At 38.0% G+C, this 18,411-nt stretch overlaps 1 protein-coding gene across 2 annotated transcripts in view; it reads left to right on the top strand.

Moving 5' to 3' along the window:
- The window catches only part of GRK4 (G protein-coupled receptor kinase 4), a 409,134-nt gene that overhangs the window by 201,852 nt on the left and 188,871 nt on the right, over positions 1-18,411 (top strand). For both annotated transcript variants that reach the window (XM_033950412.1, XM_033950421.1), the window contains exon 4: positions 13,556-13,633. In XM_033950412.1, coding sequence (XP_033806303.1) covers positions 13,556-13,633 — 78 coding nt within the window. The remainder of the gene's footprint in view (positions 1-13,555; positions 13,634-18,411) is intronic.

Below are 18,411 nucleotides of genomic sequence, written 5' to 3'. Positions count from 1 at the left end.
CTGCAATATGTTCAGGAAAGACAGGGTAGGAAGAAAAGGAGGGGGGAGTAGCGTTATAAGTTAAAGATCATATTAAATCCACAAAATTGCAGAATCTGCAGGGCAAAGAAGAGGCACTGTTGATCAATTTGGAAAGAGGGAATGGTAATTATATTTACATTGGTGTGATATACAGGCTTCCTTCACAGATGGAAGAAGTGAACAGAGATTTAATAATAGACATTCAGAATATATCTAAAAAGGGGACATTTTACTAATAGGTGATTTTAACATGCTGGATGTTGATTGGGGTATCCCTATTGTGGTGTCTTCTAGAAGTAGGGAAATCCTGGATAGAGAATGACACAAGGACAAATTTTTTTCCCCATCCCCCACAGGAACTCATTTTCCCATCTCATCCTGGCGACTTCTTTTCCTTTCCCTGCCCCATTCCTGCAAGTTCTGTCCTCATCTGCACAAGCCTCAAACACTTTAAAATCATAAGTGTTCGACGATTGTGTGGTTAAGGCAGAGAATACAGGAATGGGGCAGGGACAGGACAATGACAAAATTCACAAGGATGTGATTGAGAAATTGAGTTCCTGCATGGATGGGGAAAAATTTGTCCCTATGTCATTCTCTAATCTTGGATTCTCTACAAGGAGAATTGTTTCAGCAGTTGGTAATGGAACCCACAAGATGGGGTCATACTGGACTTAGTGCTTACAAACAGGGAAAGTGTTTCTGATGTTACAGTGGCATCCAGTGATCACTGCATGGTACAGTTTAATATTGAAATGGGTAAAGAGAGAGCTTATTCAAAAGTAAAGTTTATAGACTTTAACAAAACGAACTTTGTTCGAATGGGGGATTTCATCAAGAAATTGTCTGGATGGGAACATCTAGAAGGAGGAGACATGCAGTGGGCAAAACTGAAAGGAGTTATTGTAAGGGTGACAGACCTTTTTGTGATGCAAGTAAGTAAAAGTAAGAGAAAAGAAGGTCACTTTGATTCTCAAAAGTAGTAGCTGAGAAGGTAAGGAATAAGAAGTTGGCTTTCATAAGCTACAAAAGATTGCAGAAAGAGGAAGATAGGTAAAAATATCTGGAAAAGTTAAGAGAGGCTGGTCGCATAGTCAGGAAAGCAAAGATATGCATGGAAGAAAAAATAGCTAAGACAGTAAAATGGGGAGAGACAACATTTTTTAGATATGTCAGTGATAGGAAGAAGTGCAAAAGTGACATTGTAAGACTTGAAGGTGAAGGGAAGAAATAGGTAGAAACTGATAAAGAAAAGGCTGAATTGCTTAACATATATTTCTGTTCTGTGTTCATGGCTGAAGTACCAGGAGCAGGACCACAGAAGACAAATGTGAATAGGAATGGAGGAGTGGTAGACCCTGATTGATTTTCAGAGGGTTGTGTTCATGAGGAGCTAGCTAAATTAAAGGTAGGCAAAGCGATAGGGCCAGATGGTGTACATCCGAGGGTGCTGAAGGAACTTAGGGAAGTTCTGGTGGCTCCGCTGACTGACCTTTTCAATGCTTCTCTAGAGTTGGGAGTGGTACCAGAGGACTGGAGAAGAGTGGATGTGGTCCCTCTACACCAGGGGTGTCAAACTCAGGCCCCCGGGCCAAATTTGGCCTGCAGGGTAATAAAATTTGGCCTGAGATTTGGCCCTCTGTTTCTTCCTTCCCTCCATCCCGGCTTTCCGGTCTCACCTCCAAAGCAGCCTACAGAGGATCGCCGGTTGGCTGTAGCAATCCTAGTAGGTTTCCATAGCCTCTGCAGCATGTTCAAGTTTCAAGTTTATTTAAATTTGATAAATCGCTTATTACATACTAAGCGAGTAACATTAAAATATAAGATAGATCTAGAGTTCATTATACAACTTTAAAAGGGGTTAAAAACAAACTGACAAAACAAACAGACTCAGATACATAAGGGAAAGGAAAGGAAGAGAAGACAGTTACAATATTGATATTTTTCATAATTGGGAAGAAAAGAAAAACCAAATAAGGGAAAAACATATGGAATGGGATTAAGATTGTTAGAAATGAATTATTTAAACATTAAATGCATCTCTAAATAGAAAAGTTTTTAAATTATTTTTGAATCTGCTGTTCCCTCCCTGATGTCAGAGGAGGGGTGGGACTGCGGCAGAGGGAATGTGTTGCGGAGGCCAAAGGCAGCCTGTTAGGATTGTTACAGCACCGGCGATCCCCCTGCAGGCTGTCCTAATTAGCTGAAGGAATATGTACTCCAAGTTCCCCTAAGATTGCTAGGTTATATGTTAGATTATGGTATGGTATACTTGGACTTCAGCAAAGCATTCGATTACATACCACACTGCACGTTGTTGAACAAGATGAGCTCTATAGGATTGGGAGACATGTTGACAGCATGGGTTGGGGACTGGCTTGGAGGTAGGCTTCAGAGGGTGGTGGTAAACGACACCCCCTCCGAAACGACGGAGGTGATCAGTGGAGTGCCGCAGGGCTTGGTCTTGGGCCCGATCCTATTCAACATCTTCATAAGGGACTTGGCTGAGGGACTTCGAGGTAAAATAGCGCTATTCGCCGATGACACCAAACTATGCAATGTAGTAGGCAAGAACACAACAGACAAAAGCACAGTGCCGGACGGAAACTCAATGCCCGACAGTATGGTGCACGACCTACTCCTACTGGAACGCTGGTCCAGGACTGGCAACTAAATTTCAATACAGAAAAATGGAAAGTCATGCACCTTGGCAGCCAAAATCCATGCAAGACTTACACCCTTAATGGTGAGATCCTAGCGAGGACTGTAGCAGAACGCGACTTAGGGGTGATCATCAGTGAGGACATGAAGACTGCCAAGCAAGTGGAGAAAGCGTCATCTAAGGCTAGACAAATCATAGGTTGTCTACGTAGGAGTTTTGTCAGCCGTAAGCCCAAAGTCATTCTGCCATTGTATAGATCCATGGTGAGACCCCATCTGGAATACTGTGTACAATTCTGGAGGCCGCATTACCGCAGAGATGTGCTGAGACTTGAGTCGGTCCAGCGAATGGCCACCCAGATGGTCTCGGGACTCAAGGTTCTCCCGTATGAGGAACGGCTGAAAAAATTGCAGCTATACTCACTCGAGGAACGCAGAGAGAGGGGAGTCATGATCGAGACATTCAAATATCTCACGGGCCATATCGAGGTGGAAGAGGATATCTTCTTTTTCGTTTTATAAATCTTTATTCATTTTCTTATGTTACAGCAAGTGGATTACATAAGCTCAATTAAAACTTGGATATACACACTTGATAAACTCATAATAAATATCAGTGAAACATTTTTTTTTTCTTTTTGAAGCAAAGTATAAAATACAGATTAATATATAAGAATTTTAAATTATATAATATATATTGAATATAATATTTTCCCATCCCCTCCCCCCTCCCTTCCAGTCAATAATATATATTTTTATTGTATTCCCTTCTGTTATTGGTATAATAATTTAAATTATTGAAATATTTTGTAATAACCAGAAATATGCTCCCCTCCCTTTTCCCTTCTTATCACATATTTTAATTATGGGAAAATTTATCATTCTTTACAAAAATCTGTTAATGGTCCCCATATTTTTTGAAATTTATTCATATATCCTTTTTGTGTTGCAATAGCGAGTTCCATTTTGTATATGTGGCATACCGAATTCCACCAGAAAATATAGTTTAATCTGTCATGTTGTTTCCAATTGAATGTGATTTGTTGTATTGCTATTCCAGTTAAAATAAATAGAAGTTTGTTATTATTTGATGAAATTTGACTTCTTGCTCTCATGGTTGTTCCAAATAATATAGTATCATATGTCAAGGCTACCGGATTTTCTAACATCCTATTAATTTGGGGCCAAATTGATTTCCAGAATGATAAGATAAATGGACAAAAGAATAAAAGATGGTCTAATGTCCCAACTTCATTATGACAGTGCCAGCATCTATTAGATCTTGAGCTGTCTATTTTTTGTAAACGAACAGGGGTCCAAAAAGCTCTATGTAGAAGAAAAAACCAAGTTTGTCTCATAGATGCTGACACTGTACATTTTAACCTCCAAGACCAAAGCCGTGGCCATTGAGATGCACTAATCTGATGCTTTATCTCAATGCTCCAAATGTCTCTAAGACCATTTTTTGGTTTTTTATTTATAAATCCGGATATTATTTTATACTACTGTGCGGGTTTATGTCCTATTGAGTCCATCTGGAAACACAAGAATTCCAAACTGTGATATTTAGTAAGGTTTTTCCATTCAGGGAACCCTACCTGAATAGACTGCTTCAATTGCAACCATTTAAAATATTGTGTTTTATTAAGACCAAAATTATGTTGCAATTGTGAAAACTCCAGCAACTTTCCATTTTTTATTACATCATCCAAAATACGAATACCTGCTATCATCCAGTGTTTCCAGATGACTTTAAAACCGCCAATCTTGATCTTGGGGTTTAGCCATATTGTTTGAGTAGTTGATTTACTAATTGGAATATGAGTTAGATTACTTATGTATCTTAGAGTTTTCCAGGTATCCATAAATATTTTATGATCTTTGTATAACCTTGGCATTTTGATACTAATTACATGACTAAGACGTAATGGAAATATAAGCCTCCATTCCAGCCAGAACCAGTCTGGAATATTATCAGTGGGCTCTGGGAGGATCCAATACATACCATGACGTAAAATATAGGCTTGATGATACCTATAAAAGTTGGGAAAATTTACCCCTCCCTCCTTGATTGGTTTTTGCAACGACACTAGAGCAATTCTTGGTTTTTTATCAAGCCAAATAAATTTTGTCAAAATCCTATTTAATTTTGTATAAAAAGATTCTTGAAAGAAAACTGGTATCATCCCCATTTGGTAGCAAACTACAGGCAAAATCATCATTTTAACTGTTTGTATTCTTCCCCACCAAGATAAATGTAAAGGATTCCATTGCTCACACATTTCTATCACTTTTTGTAATAAACATTTTTCATTAATTTTCATTGTTTCATCTACTGTTTTTGTTATCAAAATTCCAAGGTATTTAATAGACTCTTCCTTCCAAACAAAAGAGAATGTATCAAATAAACCTTTTGTACAATGTACATTTAGTGGAAGAACCTCTGATTTATTCCAGTTAATTTTATATCCTGAAAAATTTCCTAATTTCTCAATCAGTTCAAGTAGATATGGAATGGTGGATTCTGGATTCCTCAAATATAATAGTAAATCGTCTGCATAAGCAGATATCTTATATTCTCTGTCTGAATGAGGTATACCTTGTATCTCCTTTGCTTGTTGGATAGCTAATATTAAGGGTTCTAAAACAATATCAAACAGCAAAGGAGATAAGGGACATCCTTGTCTAACTCCTCTCTGTAGATAAAATTTTTCTGAAAACGTGTTATTAATATATAATCTAGCAGAAGAGGAGCTATATAATGTTTGTATCATTTGTATGAATCCAGGACCTATACCAAACCATTCCATTGCTTGATACATAAAAGGCCATTCTACTCTATCAAAAGCCTTTTCTGCATCCAATGAAACAGCAAAAGTAGGTTCATTCATTTTTTTTGTTAAATATAGCATATGGAATGTTAATCTGGTATTGTGAGATGAATGTCTTTGAGCAACGAATCCTGTTTGATGCATACCTATGATATGGGGGAGAGCATTAGCCAATCTTAACGCAAGTATTTTTGCTAATAATTTTCCATCTACATTTATTAAAGATATTGGCCTATAGTTTGAAACCAAAGTGGGATCTTTATTAGGTTTTGGCAAAACAATAGTTAAAGATTCTGATATAGTGCCGTTAATACAACCTTTATTAAGTTGATATTGATAAAGATTTAATAAATAGGGTAATAAAAAATTTTGAAATGTTTTATAGAACTCAACTGTATATCCATCACCACCTGGAGCGGATCCAACTCTAAGGGATTTCAAAGCTGTTCCTAATTCTTTTAGTGATATTGGTTCTTCTAAACTTCGTTTTATATGTTCAGGAATTTTTGGACCCTCTAACATTTTTAAAAATTCTAAACCATCTTTTTCTTTATTTAAATAAGTCTCGGAAGAATAAAGAGATCTATAAAATTTTAGGAATTGTTTTAAAATAGGTTCAATTTGTGTAAATGTGTCACCATTTTCATCTTTTATAGCAATTAATTTTGTTTTCCTTTTTTTTGCTTTAAGATAGTTTGCCAATATTCTTCCCGACATATTTGAGTTACCATAATACAACGTTTGCTGAGAGAATAAATCTTTCCTGATCATTTTAGATGAGATCTCATTATATTTACCTTTTAGTTTTAATAATTCTTGTTGAATAGAATATTCCCATTTTTCTATAAGTTTTGATTCTAAATTTTTAATTTCTTTTTCTAAGATTAAAAATTGTTTTTTAATCTGTTTTTTAAGAAAAACCGAATAAGAAATTATTTGTCCTCTAATTGATGCCTTAAAAGCATCCCATAGAATTTCTCTATTAATCTCATCTTTGTCATTTATTTGAAAAAATTCTTTCATTTTTGTTAGAAGATTTTCACAAAACATTGGATCAGCTAACAATGTATTATCCAACTTCCAAATTGGTCTATTATTATTTTGATCTATGATTTTAATTTTGATCCATACTCCACCATGATCAGATAAAATAATAGGATCAATGGCAGCCTGTGTCACCTGATGTGCTAGATGATTTGAAGTAAAAATATAATCTATTCTTGAAAAAGAATTATGAACATGAGAACAGAAAGAAAATTCCCGACCATCAAAATGAAGTATTCGCCATATATCTGCTAAATCGCAAGATTGAATCAAATTTTCTAATCCCATAGATTTCATAACTCTACTTGGGTTTTTATCTAATAAAGGATCCATTACAGCATTGAAATCCCCTGCTACTATAAGATTTGAAGTAGCCAGTGGTAAGATCAGTTGTTGAAGAGTTTTAAAGAATTCATTTTGGTTCGAATTAGGGGCGTATATATTAAACAACGTCTTGGTAGTATTTCCCATATTCATTTCCACAATTACCCATCTTCCATGAATATCTGAAGCTTTTAATTTGAATGTAGCAGAGCATTTTTTATTTACTAGAATAGCAACACCCGCTTTTTTCCCTACAGCTGGTGAGAAAAAACAATGTTTGACCCAACCTCCTTCTAGCTTAATAGATTCAATATGTGAAAGGTGGGTCTCTTGTATAAAGCATATATCTGTATTTTGCCTCTTTAAAAATAATAGTGCTTTTTTCCTTTTTATCATATGATTTAGACCATTAACATTCAAGGACATTATTTTAAGATCCATTTATTTTATTTTTTTTAATTTTTAGATAATAAACAATAAATGATTTTAAGATAAAAATTTTCCCAATAATTTAAATATTTTATATCCTTTCCCCCCCCTCACCCATCCTTTTCTTATATATCTCCCTTCTATTCCCTCCCATCCCTCCCCTTTTAATTACGAAAACTTGGATACGCAGATTGAGGTTAGATTTAAATAACTCCCCCAAGCTATTAATAAATTTATCTAAATTACTACCAGAATTTTTTTTTTTTTTTTTCAATATCAATAGATTTTAAATCAAAGTAATATATAAAAAACTTGGTCATAAACATTTTTCATTAATTTGATCATTCTTAAAATATAAAAGATTTTTTTTTTATCCATTTTTGTATATTTTTAAGTTTATAAGGATAACTCATTCCAAATGAAATAATATATAAAAATATATCATCATATTATATAAATTTTTGTATATAATATTTTAAATATGATAAACAATTTATAAATCTTAAGTAATTAAATAATTAAGTATATTATTTAAAAATAAAAGACTATTCATCTTCTACGTTCATGTGCATTATTTTTATACAATAATATGTTTTTAGGAACCTTTCTTATAGATAGATGAAGTGTTTCTATTTTTAATTTAATAAATTTTTGAGATCAAAAAGAAATTCGTTTTTTTACATTACTAATATTTCTAAGTATCAGATTTTGTTATTTTAAAATTATATGAGGAATAAATATGAGGTATAAGAGAATCCTTAAAATAAAATCAAAAACTTGTCAGGCAAACTTGCGTTACAAATTGAGATTTTTTTTTTTTTTTTGTATATATTTTTCTATTGAAACGCAATATAATGTATTTGAAACGCAAGTTTAGCCGGAAGCACCGCCTCTTACAGGAAATCATCCGATTAAACCAATCATAATATGATTGAAGGATGGCTCTCTTTCCTCTCTATACTCCGCCCCCAATATTTTCTATCCAATCAGCACATCCCTTATTCTTTTGTCAAAGAGAAAATCATCCTTCGTCACCATTTCAAGATGGATCTCTGTCCAATTCACACTCTTGCATGTAAGTCTATTCTGTTTAAAAGTTCTAGAATTGAATCATGTGGATTTCTTCAGATTTTTTTTATTTCTTCTTTGCTTCCAATTGAGAACGTTGCTTGCTGTTTAAATTTTTAATTCGATCCTCGTGCAAATTTTCCGTTGTCTTGAAAGTTTTGAATCTGAATCTTTAACCGATGTTTTCAACTTTTCTTCTATGTTGAAAGATTTATTTACTATATAAAGTATATATAAGTTTATAAATATTAAAAAGTAGCCATCAAATGTCTTTAAGTTGTCATTGGTTGATCGTGTTGATCCAGAAATTCCTGTAGTTTTTTGGGGTCCATAAAGTTTTGAGTTTTGTTAGCGATAGTAACTTTCATTACCGCTGGGTAAAGGAGCCCAAACCTAGCTCCTAAAGATATCAGTTGGGGTCTCATGTCCAGGAATTGTTTTCTTTTTGATGCTGTTTCTTTCGCAAAATCTGGGACAATATGTATTTTTGAGTCTTGACATTTGAGATTTTTGTTTTCCTTGGCTAGTTGACATATTTCTATTGCTTGTTGATGCCTTAAAAGTTTAAATATTAAAGTCCTTGGTCCTGTTTGAGTATTATTTCTTTGTGTTGGAATCCTGTGTGCTCTTTCGATTTCTAATTCTGTTTTAAATTTTAGTGGCAATACTTTAGGTAGAAATTTTTCCAGAAAGGCAATCGGATCGTTTTTTTCCACTCCTTCCGGTAGTCCAATAATTCTTAAATTATTCCTTCGCTCACGATTCCGGCTATCTTCAAAATTTCTTTTAATTTCTGTCACCTCTTTCCATATGGTTTTGCTGTATCTCATATCTATGTTTAGTTGCTCTGAATTATCCTCCAATGTAGAAATTCTGTTTTCTGTCATGTCCACTCTTTTTGTAAGGATTGCGGCTTCTTCAATTGTTTTTTGTAATTTTTTATTACTATCTAAGACAATTTCTTTTATTTGTCTCAGTTCTTCCATAACGTTGGGATTTTTTTCTGATGGCAGCGGCATTTTAGAGGGTGTAACCGGCTCTGGTTTTGATCTTTTGTTGCTTCCTGTTCCAGATACTACGGCTCCCAAATCAGCTTTATTTTGTTTACTAGAAGCCATGTTCTAATATATTTCAGTAATTTCTTTTTAAATATATATATTTTTTTGGTAGTATTTTTTATATATATAGCTTGTCTATGCGGAGCTACTCTTTCACCCAACCATCAGAGTTCGCGTCCAAGCCACGCCCCCGATATCTTCTTTTTCAAAGGCCCCACGGCAACAAGAGGGCATCCGTGGAAAATCAGGGGCGGGAAACTACACGGTGACACCAGGAAATACTTCTTCACCGAAAGGGTGGTTGATCGCTGGAATAATCTTCCACTGCAGGTGGTCGAGGCCAGCAGCATGCCTGATTTTAAGACAAAATGGGATTGTCACGTGGGATCTCTTCACAGAGAAAGGTAGGGGAGGGGGAGGGTTATTGGGATGGGCAGACTTGATGGGCCATGGCCCTTATCTGCCGTCTATTTCTGTTTCTAATTTTTATTATTATTTTGCAATGTTGTAATTGGTAGGATACCCTACAAAAATTTGACTATTTCTTAAGAGCTAATTATGTTTGTAGCCTTCTAATTAATTCAAGGAACTATAAATCAGAGATGAGGCCAGGGTTGGTTAGGACCTGGGGAGTATGGGTGGTAATTAAACACTAAACAAGACTTTCCTCAACTGCTATCTGTGCCCTTATCTGGTTTTATGCTCTGAAATGCAACCTAAAGTACTAATCTAGACTAAGACACTTTTATAAAATCTAAAAGCCCTAACAGAGACTGTAAAGGCTACACTATTGGCTAAGCTGACTTTGCTGTAAAAGCAGAGTACTGATCTAAAAATAGAGAAGGACATTGAAATAACCTACTGAAATCCAGGTTTTACCTTTACTCAAGTTTGAATGCTAGCAGGTAAGCTATTTCTATGGAGTTTTTCTTCCCCTTAGCAGATCCTCTCTCAGCACCTCTTCAAAACAAGAGCAGTGTTTCACCCTGAATTCATCAATATGATGTTTGAAATAGATGCTGAGGTCGGGGAGGGAATGGGTTTTTTGGACACAAGGCATGAACTTGGGAGAGAGGAAGGGAGGGAAAGAGATGCTGAGGTGGGGGAGGGAATGTGTTTTTGGACACAGAAGGCAAGGACTTGGGAGAGAGGAAGGGAGGGAAAGAGATGGTTGTGTACACGGGGAATAGAAGAAAGGAGAATTTTTGGTCATAGAGAGGGAGTGAGGTACAGACAGTGGCATACCAAGGTGGGGGTGGGGGCGGTCTGCCCCGGTTTTACGCCCCAAGGGGTGCACAGCTGGCCACCCTCCAGTGTTCTCCCTAGGCTGGCAAACTGCGTCTCTTTAGCCACTTGAGTGTCACAAGGGCCGCATGGAACAAGTTTCAAGTTTCATTTTAGTTTGATGAATCGCTTATTTAGTTTTACTAAGCGAGATACAACATTAATTTTTAAAAAAGCATATATTTAAACATATCGTTTAAAATTTAAAATAATGGGTTAGATTGACAGACTTACAGACTAATCAATACACAAGGTAAAGAGGGACAGAATTACAATTCAATGTTTTAAAGTACAGAAGAGAACCATAAAAGGAAAGAACATTAGGGAGGGAAAAATGGAAACCTGAAACCTGAACCCTTGGGGATTGTGGCCCTGCTGGTGCCCAGGGTTCCTTCCTCCCCAAGAGCGCAATTCACCAGCAACAGTGCCATGAGCAAGATGGGAAAGTTCAGTCTGAGGATGATTGGAATGAAATGGGCTCTGTTTCAGTGCCTTTACTCTCCCAGTCAGAGTCCTCTATAGCACCGATCTCTGTGGTACTCGCCTTCCTGCAGGAAGGTCTGGAAAAAGGCCTAGCGGTTGGCTCCTTGAAAGTTCAGATTGCGGGGCTCTCACATTTTGGGCCTAGGATTAATAAGAGCACATCCATATGTGACCGGGTTTATGAAGGGCATGTTAATGCCTCTGTCCTCCAGTGTGGCAGTCTTTTCCCATGTGGAATCTTAATCTGGTCCTCCGGGTGCTGGCGAGAGTGTCCTACAAACCTCTGGAGCAAGCTTCCCTGATCGATCTCGCCATCAAGACTGTTTTTGGTAGTGATTACTACTGCCTGATGAGTGTCAGAACTTCAGGCTTTGTCTTGCAGAGATTCATTTCACAGACATTTGGATTAAGGTGTGGTCTTAAGCACAGTCTCATCTTTCTTATCAAAAGTGGTTTCCAGCTTCCACATCAACCAAGATGTACGCTTGTCTGCCTTCACTTCTTTGGGATCCAGACTCATACTGCAGTATCTAGAGGTTACGAATGAATTTTGATTGTCAGATCATATGTTCATATTGACTGGAGCTGCCCATAAAGGTCAACCAGCCTGGAAAGCAATCATTTCAAGATGGATCCATATGGTCATTTCTTCAGCCTATATCAGAAAATGTCCGCCTATATCCATAAAGGCCCATGGGTGGAATCTTCAGTGGTGTGCCTAGAAGAAATATGTAGAGCTGCCACTTGGTCTTTTCTCCATATATTCACAAGGTTTTACAGGATGTACGTGGTGGTGAAACAAGATTCACATTCAGATCTTCAGTAAAGACTGCAGGCTCATCTATCCCATCTTAATCCTCAGGGGATTGCTTTGATACATCCCACACATTCAGGAATGGAGCGTCTGTCACATTAGAAGGAAAGATTAGGTTCTTACCTCGATAATCTTCTTTGTAGTAGAGAGACACTGAAGCCTACCCTGTCAGATGGTCATTTGCCTGCTTACTGCCTCAGAGGTGCCGGGGAATCCGGACATCTTCTTTCTTTCCTTTGACAAGGATAGCGGATGCGACTGCTGCGTTGAAGAAGTTAGGGGTATCTATAAAATTTCTCACACTCTTAGTGCAGGTTGCGCTCTAGTTGGTGACTTGTTTGTTTTTATGTATTGCAAATGGTTAAGTTTGTTTATCTTATATGATATGAGCAGAACAGATGTGTCTCTCGAGGAGCATCTCCGTACCCCTCCCTATTCTATTTCTTTTCCAGAGCTGACCATCTGCTTTGATATAAACTGAGGAATTGGAGAAAAGCCCAGAAGGATGCGGCGGAGCTTAAGAATGCTAATGAAGTTCCTTACAAGAATTCTCATGAGAAGGGATTGACTACCCACACGTTCAGAAATGGAGTGTCTATCTGCTAGAAAGAAGTAAGAACCTAATCTTTCCTTAGTTTGGTTCTGGTCCCATACGTACACAAAATGGTTGTTCAGGCTGTGCCCTATGAAGTGCCCTATGTACCCATTACATCATTAGCTCCACTCAGGCCATAGGAGCAAAGAAAGAACCAGTCAGTGCATTAGGAGAGAGAGAGGTGACAGAAAACTAGTACTAATCTGCCCATGTTTTTTAAATTGCTGACTGCTGCCAGCTAAATTAGACCCGGATATTCAGTGCCAGGCCATGTGTTTGAAGCAGCATTGAATATTCAGCTATGACAGGGCATGTAAATCTGTTGACTCTTATACAGGTCCTGGCCAATATTTAGCCAGGGCCCATATAAGACACTTACTCAGATCTCAGTTGAATATCAGAAAGAACTGTATAATGGGATTTGTCAGGTGTTCCTATTTCTTCTCCCTCCACTTGCAATCCTTTCCTTCTCCATGCTCCTATCTCCTCCCATCCCCAGGATGTATATGAAAGGTGATCCCTTTTAGTCTTCTGAGATGGGGCTGGTGCAGCCCACTTCCACTCCTGTCTTTTCTGGTTCTGTGTTCAAAATGTAGTGCTGGCCCTTAGCGGTTCTCATGCAGTTCTACCATTAGGGGTCAGCCTTCCATATAAGAACAAATTGCAAATTTTGTACCATAGGCATCTTGAAATATTCATACCTCTCTGTTTTCTCTTTTTGAGTTATACTGCTTTAAATCTCATCAGCATCTGTAGAGTGCATGCCGTCCTGGACCATGAGTCAGTCAAATATTTCCATTTGTGTGAATCCTTTCAGAGAGAGCCAGGCTATGTCTCATAGAATTTCTAGCCAAAGTAATTGGGTTGATTTTATATTATCTTTCTGTTTCTGCCGTTGTATGCAACCAAAAATTCAACATTCTTTTCCATATTTGCTCCTTAGGCAGAGTATGAGGTGGCTTCAGATGAGAATCGCAGAGACTGTGGTCTGAAAGTTTTGGACACTTACTTCAACAATGGGGTAATTTTTCTTATGTTGATAATATTACATGTTCTTCATTTTAAGAGAAATAAGAGTACAGAATTATATTACAGAATTGCAGAATTACATTACAGCTTACATTTTTATCCTGCTGTTAAAAATCTGTTCTAAGTGGTTCACAAAAAGAGGAAACTGAGCATACTCATGAATTAATTAACAATAAAATCACATATTTATATTAAGTCATAACACATATCTGAAAGAAAAATACTTTCAAAGATTTCCGAAATATCTTGTAATTGGTCATACATTTTAAAGTTATTGGTAGAGGATTCCAAATCCTAGCAGCCTGGAAAATAAAAGTTGTTGAAAAAATCTTCATATATCTAACCTTAGACACACTTAGATATTGAAGAGAAAAAAAATGTTTGAGGAAGGATTGCAATTTTTTGATGAAATTTGGACTAAGGCCCTCTTTTACAAAGCCGATTATTGCGGCGGCCCGAAGTAATCGCTCAGTGCCATTAGCTGCTAATGCGGCTTTGTAAAAAAAAAAAAAAAAAGGGGGGGAGTAATAAGTTTCATATCTATACTGGGGCCTGACTATGTAGGAATATCAAAACACAAATTGCCTCTGTAAATAGCCAGTGTAGACATGTGACATATCAGTTGGGCTGCTGTGTTTTGCACCATCTATAGTCTTCCCAATAAAGATTTATTACATCCTGCATAGATAACATTGCACTAGTCCAGGTGTGCCAAGGTAAGTCACTGCATGACTATTTGGAAAACCTCTGGTATCCTCCTATGCTTCCACAGTGTTTTGGAAAACTGAGACTAACATAAGACTTCCTGCTCCTGCTCCCTGGGGCCGCTGCTGCGCAATAGCGGCCTTAGGCCCCCGCCCCGGTGCATCATCTGATGCATGGGGAGAGGCCTAAGGCCCTGATCGGCTGAGGCGCCTCAGGCTCCTCCCTTTGGGCCTGGGGCACCTCAGCCAATCAGGGACTTCCTTAGGGAGGAGTCTAGAGAAGTCCCTGATTGGCCAAAACAATGGTGTGTATTAGAGTATAAGCTTAAGCACAGAAATCTATAAAGTGCCTAAGAGAAGCCATAAGAATGAAAGGTCTGATTTTGAAAACAAGAAGAGATATGTGACACAATGTAATGACGAGAACACATTATACATACCAATGGTTTGCAAACTCACATATAAAGAATTGGACTGAAAACAGTCTATTGTCTTTAAACTATATAAAAAAAGACATTGTATTCAAACATGAAGAAACCATAATAGGACATGAACACATAGAATAATACCGTTAAAATAACAGAATAAAATGACTTAGTTCTAAGACAGTAGGACAATCTTAGCTATCAAACTACTAGACAAATCATTTCATATTGTAATTTTAAAGTTAAATGATATAAGGTATGTAAAGCAAGGTCATGAAATGAATGAAATAAAGATGTGAATGGCTTACCGTATATATATATATATGAACCAATAATTAAAGAGCAAGCTGAATGTTCATACTCATGGACACTAAAGGCAATGAAAGTAAGACATGATAAATTGAAATCCATATATAGCAGTGCATTAACAACCATTGAGGTAAAAATAATAATAATGACAGGTACGAATATGGCATGATACATAAGGACTAATGGTACAAATATGGCATGATACATAAGGACTAATGATACATAAGGACTAATGGCATGATACATAAGGACTAATGGTACAAATATGGCAAGATACGTAAGGATTAATGGTCTACAGAAGGCAAAAATGGCTGATGTCCATAGTTAGGTGAACAGCAAAGATATAGGAAATGAGAAAGCACGTCAAAAGGGAAGCTGTGCTGAAGTAAAAAGCAAAGCACTGGAAGTGGGGAAAAAACAGCCTTATAGACCTGTATTGAAGGTTAAAGCGAAAAGATTAAAAGCCCCATGTGGCTTTGGGATATAAATAAGGCCGCATGCTAAAACCGTGAGAGTGTATATCCTCTATTGTAATTACGTTGACGGAAATTTAAGTTAAAAAATATACTTCTATTAATTCAAAACTGAAACAGAAGTAAGACACACCAGATAGCCATAAGGAGCATATAAAAACACCACTGGACACATGATTTAATTTAAAAATGTAACATAAAATGCTAAAAAAACTATAATATGCTAAAACATTATAATGAAACAAGTCCAAAAAACTTACCGTGTGAGCAAAGAATACTGCAGACAAGCTGAAGTAGCAAAAAATAAAAAAATGCTAAGGAGAGAATCCAGTGGGGAGATTGAAACTAAATATTAGCTTGAATTATGTGGGACGATTCTATTGGTTGTAGAGTTGAATGGGAAAAACCATGTGGAGAGGGTGATGTATTATCTAAAGTGCTAACAAAATCAAATGTAAATGATAACAAAAGCAATATTTTTTAAAAAAGGAAATGAAAATACAAATCAGTGTGTATAATTGTTATGCCAGAAATAATGATGAAGACTGAAGACATACGACAAAAGCATTGAACTAAATGGTAGAAGGACTTGGTATGCTCTAATGTATGTGGGCTATTACATGAACTGTGAGAGTGATAGAATTAATTGTAGGTTCTAATAGAATTAAATAAAGGTTGGCCTGAATCTGATATTGCTAAGGAAATGTTAAAAAGGGAATTAATAAGAAAAGGTAACATAAGGCTAATACCTATATAATATGCAATGATGCCACCAAACCAAAAAACCTTGCATCACAATATAGTCAATAAAGAAAAATAGATACCCACAACAAATGTGATTGCAAAGACCCACAGAACATGACATAAGTATGAATCCACAATAAATGGAAAGGCCTAAGGCCTTAAACATTAAAAGTAGAAGTAGGGAAAATGCCCATTATCAAAAAAAACATCCAAAAGGAGGATTTTTTTGATAATTGCCTGCTTCTACGTTCAGCTGTTTAAATGCCCAGACCACCACTACGTCTAAACTTATACCATATAATCAACCTTAAAAAAAGCCTAAGCCCCAAACGTCCAAAACAAGGGCTTTTAGGCGAAGGAGGAGCCAGTCCTTCCCTAAAAGCTGGATTCTGTAACCAGTGTCTGTCAAACACAACACCGGTTACAGAATCCATCCACCCTGACGACATCGGGGCAAGAGGGAGCCCAAGCCCTCTTGCCCCACGATCCCCACCCCCCTCCCTGGGCCACCAGAATTGGCCCAGGAGCCTTAGGCCCCTCCTGTGGGCGGGGCCTTAGGCACATGGACCCAACCAGGCCCATGTGCATAAGGCCCCACCCATAGGAGGAGCCTAAGGCTCCTGGGCCTATTCTGGTTGGCCCAAGTGCCTCAGGCTCCACCTGTGGGTGGGGTTTGAGCCGCCTGGGCCAATCCGGCCCCATTCCTGCGCTGGCTGGCCTGCCGGATGGGTAGGCTTGGCACCCGTCTAGCCGGCCAACATTTTTTGAGGTACGGGTTAGGGGGATGGGGTGGGGGGGGTTGGGGGGTCAGCGGGGGGGTCGCGGGTCGGCGGGGTGGGCCCAATCAGGGGCTCAGGGGGGCGGTCGTTGGGGAGGTTGCATCGAGGGCAGGAGGGCCTGGGATCCCTTCTGCCCGTATTTTAGTGGGGGGTGGGGGTTAGAGGGGGTCGCGGGCCAGGAGGGCTTGGGCTCCCTCCTGGCCCCAATGGATTCGGCCCAGGGGGGGTTGGGGATCGCTGGGCAGGAGGGCTTGGGCTCCCTCCTGCCCTGATCGTTGGGGGGGGGGAAGGGTGGATTGCGGCATCTCTCCTGTCGCGATAATTGCTGTAGGGGGGTAGGCAGGTTGCTGGGGCCGCTCAGCTGATCGCAGCAGCCACGATCAGCTCAGCGGCCCCTTTTCGGCACTTATAACTGTTTTGACTTAGTCTAGGCAACCTACCTAAAGTTTTGGTTATACCTGCTGCACGCCTAGATCTAGGTCGGCCCACCTCCCGCCCACCGCCCACCCTTTCCCCTCCTCTAAAAACGCCTCTTTTCTCTCTGTGCGTTTAGAGGCAGGGGAAAGGCCTAAGCTGGTTTTAGATACGTCTAAAACCAGCTTTGATTATGGGTACTTGGACGATCAGGCTTTTTAATCGTCCAAGTAGCCATTTAGGCCACTTTTTAGGCATGGTTTTTTTTTTTTATTATTATGAGCCCCATAATACACAATATAATATGGTATTATAAGAAATGTATCAATTCTAACTCTGTATTTAAACCTGCTGTTGAAATCGTGTTTATATCAAAGATAGTTCTTTGCTCGGCTTGTTGTAATAAACGATCAATGTTACCACCTCTCCAGCTTTGTTGAAAAGTCCTGTAGATGAAAAATTTCAAATCCTTGGTGGTGTGGCCTAATTCAAGCCAATGTGACACTAATGGTGCTGATGTGACATTCCTTAAAATGCAACTTCTATGTTCAATAATGCTGGTTTTGCCCACATACAAAAGATTGCATGGGCATTTTATAATGTAAATGACTTATTCTGTATTACAGTCACTGTCAAAATTTAAGAATCTTTGTTTGCCTGTCCTGGGATGTATGAAGACCTGCATGTGCATGGAATGTTGACATACAGAGCACTTTCCACATGGGCAATGTCTGTGATATGCTGCTGGCATAGTTTTAATCTGTGTGATTGTGGAAGGTACTAGTTTATCCCGCAGATTTCTATTTCTAGTGAATGCGACAATTGGCTTGATAGTCTTGAAGCATTTATGTAGAGACAGAATGTGCCAGTGTTTAAATATAATGTTGCGAATTTATCTAGAATGATAGGAAAACTACATAGT

The sequence above is a fragment of the Geotrypetes seraphini genome, chromosome 1 (assembly GCF_902459505.1).
Source record: "Geotrypetes seraphini chromosome 1, aGeoSer1.1, whole genome shotgun sequence".
NCBI lineage: Eukaryota > Metazoa > Chordata > Amphibia > Gymnophiona > Dermophiidae > Geotrypetes > Geotrypetes seraphini.
The sequence above is the reverse complement of the archived record's forward strand: the minus strand, read 5'-3'. Positions and strand labels throughout refer to the sequence as shown.